Source organism: Triturus cristatus, chromosome 9, assembly GCF_964204655.1.
Source record: "Triturus cristatus chromosome 9, aTriCri1.1, whole genome shotgun sequence".
Lineage (NCBI taxonomy): Eukaryota > Metazoa > Chordata > Amphibia > Caudata > Salamandridae > Triturus > Triturus cristatus.
Window position 1 is genome coordinate 938,792,590 of NC_140592.1, and position 14,795 is coordinate 938,807,384.

The window sequence follows — 14,795 nt, forward strand, 5'->3', positions numbered from 1 at the left end:
TACGTTGATTAGTAGCTAAAGTTCATTCGGGGAGACCTCCGTTCGTCTCTGCCAGATACAATGATACGCTCTGCCTTCGTGGTGCCATGCGATAAATGGTCGCGTAAGGAGAAAGTTTGCGTTGCCAGAACTTGCTTGATTTAAATATTGGGTCTACTAAAATGCGCATGTGCAACACGTCAACACTGAGCGACGCTAAACAACGAGCGCGTTGGTTTAAAGCGGCAAATTGCGGCGCCATCTTAACAGTGTATTTGTAACGGTGAAATCGGAGGTCTGGCCTTATCGTTTCTAATGTTGGAGCCATGTAGTGTGATGTAACGATTGATAAACAGTTGCATTTAAAGAATAAAGATTTTATAATATAATAAATAGCCAGTTGACTTTATATTAAGTTTCCTATATGTTCTTTTCATAAATGTTATGTAGACCCTGATATAGGAAACATTATAAGGGGTACCCTTTTTTCCTACACACTGTTGAGTTAGTAAACAACTGTTGTTGTACGCACTCTAAATTAGACAAGCAGCCCACCATGAGGCCCACTGTCATAAGTGACGGTGCTGCCAATTAAGTGCTGGTGCCGAGCACCAGAAGCCACCGGCTCAAATTAAGCACTGCCCACCAATGGTTCCAGCAAAGGGTGCATTTTGTTATGTAATGGAGCCTTAAGTTGCACTTCGGTAGTGCTCAGGCAGCTGTTGTTCATCAAGGGGGACTGCAGGCTCAGGAAGTAAACAGACAACTGGTGGTCCTCAACATACACGAAGAGAAGACCCCAAACAGGTCTCGTCCTTAAAGGAAATGGTTTGCCATAACAAGTGGTCGTGAAGAATTTGCGGGGTCTGCTGGAGCGAGACAAGAGACATGAAGGGCATGGATGAAAATGCATGGGGCGCAAACAGTTACCAGGTAAGGCATTAAAGACAGGAGGCATTAAATTATTAGGAACACAGCCGGGTGGGGAGTGCAAATAAGCAGGCACGAAAGGCAAGATAACGAGAAAAAAAGCTTAGAGCAAGAACCTAAAGTGGGGACAAGGTTCCCTTCACTCCCTTCCCTTGGACCTTCTACCACTCACTCTAGATAGGTGAGTTTTTACCCTTCACCATTGCAGCAACTTCAGAACTCCCCTTTTCCAGCGTGTTTCTGGGTTATTACAGGAAGAAATTGTTTTATTTTTTATTAAACAAATTGTATTCGTCAAATGACTCGTACAGAGAATGGCTCTGTAACCCAGCGACATCTGCACAATAAGCATAAAACATCATTGATTGATTGATTGATTGATGTACTTATAGAGCGCAGCTATCACCCTACGGGCATCTTGGCGCTTGCATTGGGAACCCGTCCTGGTTTTTCCCTGTAAGATAACCCGTACTGGGCATCCCCAAGGTGAAAGCCAGGCATCCCGCCGCGGGGGGCCGTTGTGGAGATTAAGCAGGCTTGTTGCCCAGAGCTGCATAGTGTGAACTCGTGCTTAGAGTGGGCACCGAAGCGAGAATTATCGAGTCCGTGGACAATTGGGCTCTGGACCCTCATGACTTTGACTTTTCAATACGGAGATCAAGGAGAAATAAAGAGCAATACAAATGAAAACCACATGAAACCCTTCCCCCCTGTCGCACTAACAGCTTCTCAAGAGCAGCCTAGCTGTTAAGGTTGCACCACAACCACTCGCTACCATATACTACAAACCAAGTAACTACAGCTTGCACCAGCAGAGTAGAATTAAACTGGATTGAGGGCCCTGTGGCAGAGACCGGCTCCAGCAGCAAACCTCGGTAGTCCGCCCAACGCTTCTAAATTTTAAAATGTTTCTGTGGGCAGCCTCTTGCAGTGAAAATGGGGAGCTCTAGGCTCATCCAAAAGTCCAGTCCCTTCGTCCATGCCGACAGTGAGGGCGGCGGCAGCGCCTTCCAGGTCCCAGCAATGTCTCTCTTCGCCAGAGTAAACCAGAGTAACATAAGATGACGTTGGTAAATATTGCCCCCAATTCCCTCCATGACGTGGAAAAGCACTACATTCGGCGAGTAGGGCAAGTCACAGCCCAACACCTCAGAGAGACAAATCATAACCCCTCTCCAGAACCGTGACAAGGAGAGACAGTGCCAAATCGTGTGTAACAGGGTCCTCTCCTCCCGCTTGCATCTACGACATACTGGGGAGGCCACCAGCCCGGCCCTCCACAAACAAACCCGTGTAAAGTAAACCTGATTAAGTTATTTAAACTGGACAAGGCGCTGACGCACCGCTATGGCAGCTCCCCGCGAGAGGCCAATGCCTCAGTCCAGTCTTCCTCATCAAGTGGACCAACGTCCCCGATCCCAGGACCTTTTAAGCTTCTGCAATGTAGGGAAGCAGTGAGTCAACGAGGATTGGTAGATCTTAGGTATCTTATGGTCTTGAAGGTCCCCCATAAATACCTTCGCCTCTACCAGACTGAACTCTGCCAGAGACTCCAAACCTTCCAGGCTAGGGGAGATGGCGTGACGAAATTGGAGGTATTTGTAAAATTGAATTTTCGGCATTTGAAAATCTTTCTGTAGGTCCTGAAAGGACTTCAGGATCGGCCCCCACATAAAGTCCTCCGGGGTAGAGATACCTATGCTGTCCGATACCCGAAACCCTGACAGAGTAGCTAGTTGTGGCAAGCGGCCATTATTCCATAAGGGGGTTTCCCGTGTCAGTGTGTTCCACCACCCCATCCTCCGCAATGCCTGTCGCCAAAGTTGGAAAACCACCTGGGTCGCCGGCGGCAGGGAATTGCGTATCGGTGCAGAGTACGCCGTTCAAGAGCAAAGGCTGGGTCCTCTCTGCCCCATACCACCATTCGTTCAAGACAAGCAAGTGTGAGGCCATGTAGTATGATAATATGTCAGAGGTCGCCAGTCCACCTTAATATGTGGAGAGGAAGCAGGTCCGTAAAGCGACTCTTACCGCTCCCCTGCCCATAGAAATTGACCCAAGACAGCATTAACCTGCCTGAACCATCTAGGGGAAATCGGGTAGGGGTAATTCTGCAATTGATACAGTAGCAGGAGAAGTGAGACCATCTTAAAGATGGCCGACCTACCATATATAGATAATGGCATATGAGACCATGTCTTAAGATCCTCGCGCACACGCTCCCAGACTGGACCCAGATACCTTTCCCACTCCACCGTGGGCGCATCTGATAAAAATACCCTGAGATACTTCATCCCACCGGTGACCACCCGAACCGACGAAGCCCAGGAGCCAAGACCAGATTTTCCCCCGGAAGCCATAGGGTAGACTTGCTGGAGTTAAGGTAGAGACCCGACGATTCCCCAAACACCTGCATAATACAAAGCAGCCGCGGCCCTGTCTGGTCCACATCAGTGAGAAAAAATAGAACATTGTCTGCGTATAAAGCCATACGATCCGACAATCCATGCACCCATTCAAAGCCAGTCACCTGCGCATCCATGCGCACCCAGGCTGCCAACGGTTCAACTGCCAGCGCAAACAAGTACGGAAAAAGCGGTCAGCCCTGTTGGGTACCCCGTCCAATAGAAAAGGTGGAGGAAGTAGAGCCAGCAACACGTACCGATGCAGTAAGATCAGTGTAGAGTAGGGACAAGTAGTACAAAAACCGCGGTCCAAGATTCAATTTGCGCAGCAATGCAAATAAATACACCCAACTAAGGGAATCAAACGTCCTGTCCATATCTGCCAGCAGGAGCGCCGCCAGTTCACTGAGCCCCTGAATGGTCACAACAGCTACTTGTGCCCGTCGAATGTCTGGTCGCCCTCTGGGGGATAAACCCAGCTTGGTCTGGGTGTTCCAATGTAGTGATGTGGGACCGCAAAGGGTTGGCCAGGGCCTTGGCCAATATTTTAGCTTCAACTTTCAGAAGAGTAATGGGACGATATGCAGCGTGCTGATCTGGGGGTCTGCCTGGTTTATGGAACACCACTATCTCCGCGTGTCTCGAATCACGGGGTAGACAGCCCTGATCACGGGACTCCTCCACCACCCTACGGTAATGGGGTCGAAGCTGTAGAAAGTATTTCTTAAAAAATTCACAAGGAAATGAATTAGGCCCCGGAGCCTTACCCCAATTAAGGTCTCCTAGGGCTGCACCCAATTCCTCTTCCATGAGCGGGAGATCCAGCTCCGCACTCGCCTCATCGGACCGAGCATGTTGCAGGAGGTCATCCAAAAAACGGCCGGTCTTCGTGAAGACATTCTTTGGGGACATAGAGCTCCGCAAAATATGCAGAGAAACTCTCAGCAATGGCAGAGGAGTCCATAAGGGGCTCTCCATTCGGGCCCACTATACCAGGGATGGGCAGGGAATGGAACATCCCCTGACACAACCGATGGAGCATCTTGCCCAATTTATTCCCCCCATTGGTACACCCTACTGCGCGTTGCCAGCCATGTAAGGTGGGCCTCATCCATAAGAAGAGCTGCATAGTTCTGTTGCGCCAGCAGTAACTGATGCCGTACTTGGGTCCCTCGGGACCCCTGCTGAGATGATCTAGATTTGCAATATTAACCTCTGCTTGTAGCAGAGCATCCCTCCGAGTCCTACGGGCTGCCGCACAAAAAGATATGTCAACACCCCGTAGCGTGGGCTTCAATGTCTCCCACAAAGGGTCAGCCCCAGAAACCGAACCCACATTATGCGTCAAGTAGTGGTTGAGAACGCTCTCCATGCATTCCCTGTAGTCTGGCTTCTGAAGGTTCCACTTTGAGAGTCGCCAGCGGAAGGGCTGTTTCGCCCAGCCCATCTGTACTGTAACAGCGATCGGCGAATGATCAGAGAGACCCCTCGGAGGATATCCGCCTCCACCACCCCACCAGCAGCCGTCCGGGGTACAAAAAAATAGTCGAGGTGAGAGTAGGAATCATGAACCGCGGAAAGATATGTGTATCCCTGCACATTACTATGTAGCCGGCGCCAGGGGTCCACCCAATCAAGCCCAGACACTAATGAGGAAAGTTTCGTGACTTGGCGAGCAGCTACACCACCCGGGTCTCCAACGATCCCAGGACAAATCCATCACATCATTCCAGTCGCCTCCCACCATGGACAGGCCATCAGGCATATCTGCCCACAATGTCATAAGCCGCTCTACGAGGCGCCAGGAAAGCGGAGGAGGGGCATAGACACATCCCAGCACCACTGATTCTTCCCTAACCATGCCCTGTAGGAACAAGTATCGCCCCTGAGTGTCCGCCCACGTCTTAACATGTGTGTATAGAACTCGGTGGTGAATCAAGATTGCCAGCTCCTCTGGGACCCCCGCACAAACCCGGAGTGAAACACCTGAGTGTAGCCATACCGCTGGAGGCAGAGCGCCTTCGAACCCATAAGATGTCTCCTGTAACATAATTTTGTCGCCCGGGCCCTCTTTCCCTGTTGGAGAATGGCCCCTAGCTTAATTTTATCTAGTACCCCCTGACATTCCAGCGTACTAGTTTGAGAGTCTCGGGAGGCACCCGAGCACCAGCAGGTGGGTCGGCCATGGAAGACTCTGATAGGAAACACTGGTGCTAAAGAAAGCATGTGGTGCGTGCATAGAAATCTAACAGTACTGTAGCAAAGTACTACCTGGTAACAACAACAAAAACCAGAACAACCCAACCACCCCCCCCCCCCACCCTATACTTCAAGAACGATGAAGCATCTGTCACGGGGGGGGGGGTGCACCCCCCAGTGGAGAGTCTCGGCCCACCTCGACCAATGAATCCCCAACTTACAGCCCAATGTCAGCAGGCACTCTCTCTGTCAGAAAATCCAACAGAGAAGCCGGCCCTCACTTGGACTCCTCCGATCCAGGCAGCAAAGTCAAGGGTACACAGGACTGCCATCTCCCCATCGAATCAGGAGACCGATGTGGTCTGTGTCTGTTGGGGGGCCGAACCAGCCCGGGAGGATGCACTGCAGGAGTGGGATCGACGATTGGATATGGAGCATCTACGATCTTTAAGCTTCCATTGCGGCTGCCTATGAGCCGCCTCGCTGGATGAGGAGTCTGATTCCCGCCGAGGCGGCATATGGGGACGCAACCGAACTGTCTCATCTGTCCATTGAAACACTTCCTCCGGCGAGTCGAAGAAGAGGGTGCGGGACAGGTACACCACCCACAGCCGGGCCAGATACAGCAGAGCATATGGGAGTTTAAGTTCACGAAGACATGCCTTGGCTGCCAAAAAGGACTGTCTCCGCTGCTGGATCAGCTTCGTGTTGTCAGGAAAAATCAGTATACATACATTATTGAAGAGCAGAGGTTCCTTGGCCCTGGCCTGTTTAAGTATGACATCACGGTCATGATAATGCAGTAATTTTGCAATGACCGGCCTTGGACGGGCTCCCGGCGGAGGTTTCTGCATAAGAGCCCTATGAGCACGCTTGATCACTATATTGTTTTTTTTTTAATCATGCCGATACCTCAATCAGTCAATGAAGATTTATAAAGCGCAGCTAATCACATGTTAGGGAATCCAGCCGCTTGCAGGTCCCGGAGTCTTATTCGAAAAACCAGGTCTTGACGGCCATTCGGAACTCTGGAAGTGAGGTGGGTCTTGTGGCTTAGTGAACTAATGCGTCCACTGCAGTGTCCTGTGTTCGACCTCATGGTCTCAAATACCAGAGAGTCCACTCAGCCTTTCATCCATCTGAGGTCGATAAAATGAGTACCATTGAGTTGGGTAACAGTAAACATCTGTTATTCAGCACCAAGATATCTGCAGGTGAACGTGTGCTTTACAAATACACATGTTATGTTATGTTAGGTGATGGTCCGGAGTTGAGCGGGGGGCCATACCTATAGCAGCATAGAGAGGCCACCCCAAGGCTTTATTCACCAGTGGAAATTAAAATGCTTGTCTTGGAGATGGGCTCATGTTTCCCCCAGTCAACACAGGCCTAGGGCAAGTCCCCCAATCCCAGGCCTTTGCAGATGTCCACTGGTTTTGAGATTTGTTAAAGTCATCTTGATTGACTGTGGCTCAGCTCATCCCTTTACAGTCTGATTTAATGTCTAGTTGTCCGTGGGACAAACTAGACATCAAATCTTCTTCTCCCCACTTGAAATTAACTTGATTTGGGCGTCAGACGATAAAAATCCCCCACCCCTGACTTTACAGATAGCAACTTTAGAAAGTTGCCTCTTTGTTGCCTCTTTGTTGCACAAGTTTTCCAATGGACACTTCTGTTGCAAAAAGCTGCTGTCCTGGAGACAGCCTTCTGCCCACACGGGGAACAGTGAGAATGACTCTCCGGAAGAGGATCAAAGAACCTGCTGGGGGAAGAGATGACCTACTCCTGGCAGGATGACGAGAGTGGGTGTGAGCAGAGGTGGAGAGCCTGAAATGAGAAGCAGCCTTCGAAGGGCAAATGCTAGTCACACTAGAAAAGGACTGCTCTATGTTTAGGCAGACAGGCTGGCATCTCGGTCAAATAGGGAAAACCTGTTGCGAAACAGTTTTTTTCGAGGGGAGTGTAGCCACACCCATTGGAGTTTCACACACCAAGAGAGGTGTTTCGCCATGTTGGCATGGGGCAGAATAGTGAACTGTGGGGTAGCTAGATGCCTCACGTCACAGGAAGTAGTCCTCAGGTAGGAGAGCACCTAAAAGCCTTTTGGTTAGTTAGTCGCCACCACCCCGTAGGCTCGTAACTGACAGCAAATGGCAACTCTGGTACCCAGACCTCAGATCACTACCGACCCAGAAGGGAGACTGAAAAAGAACTGCCCTTCTATCCCTGGACCCAGCAAAGAGAGGCTGCACCAAAGTGTGGACTGCACCTGCCGAATCTGAGGACTGGTTAAGAGAGGACTGTACCTGCAGTGCCATACTCATGGAATAGATGCCCACATATGACAGACGGAAAAAATGTCCCCACAAGTCACTTGGCTGATTCCCTGTTACAGCCAGATGGCCATAAAAGCTGAGAAGCCTGCACCCTTGTGACCCCGGGGCCAAGATCTTTGATCGCTGCTAGATGCTGATTTGGGAAAAAGGGGGTGGTGATGGACAGAGTTTCTGAATGATGCAGAATACTCTTACCAAGTCAAGAGATCATGGTTTTAATCCATCACCGTTTTTTAGCTCACTGCACCATCCCAGCTCAGAACCTGGCTACATGCAAATTAGTCTGTACCTGTCCCAGTGCATGATGGGAACAGGGCAAACCAAACTACCAAGCCAATTTTTATACTGGGAAGGAAACAAGCTTCCGGGGACCGGTTTCTGGCATCACAGCCTTCGTCGGCCCGGCTTGCCTGAATCCTGATGGTGCAATGAGCAAGGGACTCACGTCTGAGCATACCCTCCCACACTGAGTGTGGATAAAATCGATTTGGGAAAAAGGGGGTGGTGATGGACAGAGTTTCTGAATGATGCAGAATACTCTTACCAAGTCAAGAGATCATGGTTTTAATCCATCACCGTTTTTTAGCTCACTGCACCATCCCAGCTCAGAACCTGGCTACATGCAAATTAGTCTGTACCTGTCCCAGTGCATGATGGGAACAGGGCAAACCAAACTACCAAGCCAATTTTTATACTGGGAAGGAAACAAGCTTCCGGGGACCGGTTTCTGGCATCACAGCCTTCGTCGGCCCGGCTTGCCTGAATCCTGATGGTGCAATGAGCAAGGGACTCACGTCTGAGCATACCCTCCCACACTGAGTGTGGATAAAATCGATTTGGGAAAAAGGGGGTGGTGATGGACAGAGTTTCTGAATGATGCAGAATACTCTTACCAAGTCAAGAGATCATGGTTTTAATCCATCACCGTTTTTTAGCTCACTGCACCATCCCAGCTCAGAACCTGGCTACATGCAAATTAGTCTGTACCTGTCCCAGTGCATGATGGGAACAGGGCAAACCAAACTACCAAGCCAATTTTTATACTGGGAAGGAAACAAGCTTCCGGGGACCGGTTTCTGGCATCACAGCCTTCGTCGGCCCGGCTTGCCTGAATCCTGATGGTGCAATGAGCAAGGGACTCACGTCTGAGCATACCCTCCCACACTGAGTGTGGATAAAATCGATTTGGGAAAAAGGGGGTGGTGATGGACAGAGTTTCTGAATGATGCAGAATACTCTTACCAAGTCAAGAGATCATGGTTATAATCCATCACCGTTTTTTAGCTCACTGCACCATCCCAGCTCAGAACCTGGCTACATGCAAATTAGTCTGTACCTGTCCCAGTGCATGATGGGAACAGGGCAAACCAAACTACCAAGCCAATTTTTATACTGGGAAGGAAACAAGCTTCCGGGGACCGGTTTCTGACATCACAGCCTTCGTCGGCCCGGCTTGCCTGAATCCTGATGGTGCAATGAGCAAGGGACTCACGTCTGAGCATACCCTCCCACACTGAGTGTGGATAAAATCGATTTGGGAAAAAGGGGGTGGTGATGGACAGAGTTTCTGAATGATGCAGAATACTCTTACCAAGTCAAGAGATCATGGTTTTAATCCATCACCGTTTTTTAGCTCACTGCACCATCCCAGCTCAGAACCTGGCTACATGCAAATTAGTCTGTACCTGTCCCAGTGCATGATGGGAACAGGGCAAACCAAACTACCAAGCCAATTTTTATACTGGGAAGGAAACAAGCTTCCGGGGACCGGTTTCTGGCATCACAGCCTTCGTCGGCCCGGCTTGCCTGAATCCTGATGGTGCAATGAGCAAGGGACTCACGTCTGAGCATACCCTCCCACACTGAGTGTGGATAAAATCGATTTGGGAAAAAGGGGGTGGTGATGGACAGAGTTTCTGAATGATGCAGAATACTCTTACCAAGTCAAGAGATCATGGTTTTAATCCATCACCGTTTTTTAGCTCACTGCACCATCCCAGCTCAGAACCTGGCTACATGCAAATTAGTCTGTACCTGTCCCAGTGCATGATGGGAACAGGGCAAACCAAACTACCAAGCCAATTTTTATACTGGGAAGGAAACAAGCTTCCGGGGACCGGTTTCTGGCAACACAGCCTTCGCTGCTAGATGCTGAGGTGCAGTCTGGGAGACAGAGCGAACCTGAGTTTGTTGGACCCGTGAAGGCAATGCGAGTACACTCCATTCACCCTGTTATGCCAGTTAAAGAAAACAACTGAATTTCCTGTGACCAGAGACCAGTTTACCAGAAGTAACCAGATTTGCGCTGGACTTCGCCTTGACCTGATCAGAGCTCGACCTGTGAGACCAAAGAAGACCCCCCCTCCCCTAACAGGAGGACCAAGAGGAAGGACCATCAGCACCAGATCATAATCTACAGCAGCCTGTATCCCCAGCATCAGGACTACTTCCATTGACTTCAATAGTTATCTTCCCTAAGGATTTAGGGATTTTGGAACTTCTTAATGCTTTACACTTGTTCCTTTGATAAAGCTTTACTGCTCCATGCCATAGCTAGCCAGGACTGAGCTAAAGTTTTACAAACAAACCTAATTGGACCTGATCCGAAATTGTGTCATTATTACACAGTGAAGTTGCACAAACACACCTTATAATATTCCACGGCTTCTGAAAATGGTGCACTAAAAAGTTATTCGAATTTTTGCAATTCTGCACACATGCGTATCCTGTATAGTCACATGCATACCTTTCCCTGTAGCATTGTTGTGGTGATCTTGAACTGGATTGTGATTTCAATTAATTTAAAGGATTTTTACAAACATGACACCGAATATACCTTTCATATGTATGTTCTTGTCCAGCCTGCCTTTTTTACACTACCTTTAACGTGGATCGGTCATCTCAGAGAGAAAGCTAGAGCTGGGAGGGCTCAGATTATGTACTTTCCAGTGAGTACAGTATGCCCTGAGGTAACATTTACTCAGAGCTACATCTAATTCTGCTGACTTTAAAGTAACATTTTACTTCAAATTATTTTAAAACTTTCATCAATAACCTTTTTGCAAAGCAGTGGGGAGACTTTAGTAAAAAGGTATTTTTTCCGTAACAAGGTTGTGTATTTAAAATCCTCACGTCCCTTTATCATTGCTTAAAAAAGAAATCTTGCCCATTTGTTCCTCAATGTTTAAAGGCAGGATCATCTAAATGAAGGAATTTATCACCTATAAAAGTTGACAGCCACATTCCATGATGGGGAAAACTCCTTGTTTGTTTCATCCATGCTTAATTCTTTTTTAATGACACAAACTATTCCACAGCGCCAAGAGGCAACACTTTAGTTCTGTCATGAAATGTAAAATGATAATTTTCCAGAAATTGCCTTTCAGCCTTACAGTAAGTCTGTGAATGGTTAAAACGGTCTTTAAAAAAATCTTCAAATGTGTGGTGATGCATAATAAAAGAATGAATGTTTTACGTGCAGTGAAGAATTAAGGCACTGAAAAAAGTGCAGGTATGTCCATATATTTTTGTTCTACAAGTCTTAGTATCCGCTGTATTTAATTTCAGGACAACTGACAGCCAAGAAAGTAATCATGGGAAATGGACAATGTCCAGCAGTGACGATGATGAGGGTGACAACAGAAAACCATCTACTTCCACGTTGCCACCTGTTGTCAACCGTCCCTCCTTGCCACAGTACCCATGTTCTGATGCCAGAAAAGAAGCTCTTAAAAGAAAGGCAGAACCTGTAAAATTTGAGCAGGAAAGTCCCCCGCATGTCAGCTCCCCAGCGAAAAAGCCAAAGCCAAACCTGGATGACTCTGGTTGGTGTCTCTCCAGCAGTGATGAAGAGTCTGGACTGACGGGTCATGCGCCACAGACTACAACAAGTACTGTGGTCAAAAGGGAAAAGTGTGACCTTCCAAAAGACACACCTGTGTCGAAAGCAGAGTATAATTCTCAACCGCCTACACAGAAACCATCTGGCAAATACAAACTTTCAAGTGAATCCCAAGATGCCTGGGACCTCCTGGAGTCAGGCGAGCCGTTCCGATTCTACTTGACGAAAGTCCTGGGTATAAAACCAAAATACAACTCAGGAGCCCTGCATATAAAAGGTAATGTGTCAATACTATTGTGAATCAAAAATGTGTTTTTTGTCCTTGAAGTGCACAACCCTAGCCTCAATTGAATGCCACCAACATAAGTTTTTCTAACTTCTGTTTTACAGCTTTCCTAATTCAATTTTATCTAGACCATGTTATTTCTTTCTCTTCATCTTTTTTCAGGTAGACTCATCCAAAGCTCCTAAAATCTTTTTTTGTTCCATATATCAGTTGTGGTCCAAAGTGGGAAAATGCTTTCAATCTATTTTCAGCTGTCGGCTGGAGACCTCCGAAAGAAGCACATCATACATTCTTTTGAGGTGGCCTTAAATTAGTCTAACTATTGTAGGTGTGAAATAGCAGGTTTTGACAAAAAAGGATCAAGGAAAGCCACTAAAATTCAGGAAGGTTTAAATGAGATTAAGACATTTATTTTTTGACTATGGTGTGTTGCTGTCTTTATTGGAACTCTATTCAAATTATACATGCTAGTTATTTGATTTGTTTAAGCCCGTGACCTTTGGATACTCTGCAAGAAATGCTATAAAAAATTGTTTGTCTACTGACTGTTCATTTTTGGCAGAGTATAATGGAAATCTATAAATTTATAGCCGGAATCGACCTTCATGCCTACGCATGCTTGTCAGTTTCCTGCCTAAAATTAAACATTTAAATGCAAACCCCACAGAGAATAGTTTATTTAACAAGGGCCGATTTAATGAGTTTAATATATTTCCAATTGTATATATATATATATATATATATATCACTGAGGTCGCCCCACATGAAGATGGCACTGCAGAGAGTTTAGTGCCTTTATTTGAAGTCTTACAGCACGGCAGGTTAAAAAGCACCATCTGCAATAGTACGAAGCCCAATGCGTTTCAAACAACTGGGTGTCCTTGATCACGGGCAAAGAAGAGGAAATGGCAGTCACTAATGAGAAACACCTTGATAAGTACTTCAAGACCCGCCTCTGAGGGCGTATGCCGCATGGCATTCTGGCGCTTGTAGTTTCTCACCTTTCAGCCCAAGTGGGTGCCTGCACTATAATCCTGAGTATTTCCACAGTGGGTGAGACTGGAATTTAAAACTCTGTAGAGCTGTTATACATTAGTCCTCAAAGTGGCCCCTCTGCTCCTGTGCGCTCGGTGCTCCCTGACTCAGGAACTGCAAAGTATGCAGCGGGCATCTTCGCGGCCGAGCAAAGCCACGAGAGAGGCTTTTCCCACAGGAGCGATTCTGATGGTTTAATGTTTAGCGGCCTGCTCGGTCGCGGGAACTGCCCGCCGGCGAGAAATGGATCGTAAGCCACGACTGCGTGGTGTAACTGACTCGTGGTTTCTTCCCTCGTAGGTGTTTGTGAAAGCAACAGACTGTTTACAGACATCATAGCCAGCCCACTGGGGTTTCAATTTGCATTTTATCTAGGGGACAACTCTGATGCCCACTGGGGTTGTTATGTTTTAGTAGTACTGCATATACCAGCATGCCCGGAGGCCAGTGGGCTGGGCTAAATTTTGAATAAAGGTCGTAACTACTAACTAATCGGAGTTGTCTCATGCTGCCAGTGAACAAGGGCTTTCCAGCCCGAAACGCGTATGGCGAAAATGAATTTCATGGACTCTGATGAACTGTGCTGTCTATTTGCTGGCCTCTGAGGGAGAGGTGGTCCACGAGAGAGGCTTTTCCCACAGGAGCGATTCTGATGGTTTAATGTTTAGCGGCCTGCTCGGTCGTGGGAACTACTCGCCGGCGAGAAACTGATCGTAAGCCACGACAGCGTGGTGTAACTGACTCGTGGTTTCTTCCCTCGGAGGTGTTTGTGAAAGCATAGACTGTTTACAGACATCATAGCCAGCCCACTGGGGTTTCAATTTGCATTTTATCTTGGGGACAACTCTGATGCCCACTGGGGTTGTTATGTTTTAGTAGTACTGCATATACCAGCATGCCCGGAGGCCAGTGGGCAGGGCTAAATTTTGAATAAAGGCGTAACTACTAACTAATCGGAGTTGTCTCATGCTGCCAGTGAACAAGGGCTTTCCAGCCCGAAACGCGTATGGCGAAAATGAATTTTATGGACTCTGATGAACTGTGCTGCCTATTTGCTGGCCTCTGAGGGAGAGGTGGTCCACGAGAGAGGCTTTTCCCACAGGAGCGATTCTGATGGTTTAATATATATATTTATCTAGACTTACATTCGCATTTCCACTGATCCTTATTTATCAATTCCAATTTATCATTAGGTAATTTTATCTTTGCACAGCGCACCTTGTCAAAAGTATCAGACATACCGTATTCACACATGTACATATTTACATATTTTTATAACACAATTCTGTAGCGATTTTCTACACAATATGTGATGCGATAAAGCATCTAGTCTTTAGCTGACTATTGAAATCAAAATCAGTTGGGATCCTGTTGCCAAATTTTATGGTGATATTTCACTCCATATACCCACCAATTTGCTCCTTCTCTTTGATTATTTAACTTCAAATTTTAGTACAAATGGAAATGATTGAAGTTTTAATATTTGAATCATCAATTGATACAGGACGTATAACTAGCATGTTCTATTCTAGTTTTTATATTATTATCCCACACATTTTATTATTTCAAAAAACCCTTTTTTGTTACACTTACATATTATTCATTTTGTTTGATTTTTCTATGATTTGTGGCACTTTAGTTTAATTTATTTTATTTCAATACGATAGCACGTCCACTCCATGGCTAACAGTAAGATTGTGTAGGCATCTTATCTTATATGGATTATTTATGTCTTACCACATATCACTATTAAGGTTCATTATATATTTAAAATACGTTTT

At 47.0% G+C, this 14,795-nt stretch overlaps 1 protein-coding gene across 5 annotated transcripts in view; it reads left to right on the forward strand.

The window, feature by feature from the left end:
- TDP1 (tyrosyl-DNA phosphodiesterase 1) overlaps positions 1–14,795 on the forward strand; it is a 984,975-nt gene that overhangs the window by 19,069 nt on the left and 951,111 nt on the right. For all 5 annotated transcript variants that reach the window (XM_085626517.1, XM_085626518.1, XM_085626520.1 and 2 more), the window contains exon 2: positions 11,420–11,970. In XM_085626517.1, coding sequence (XP_085482643.1) covers positions 11,420–11,970 — 551 coding nt within the window. The remainder of the gene's footprint in view (positions 1–11,419; positions 11,971–14,795) is intronic.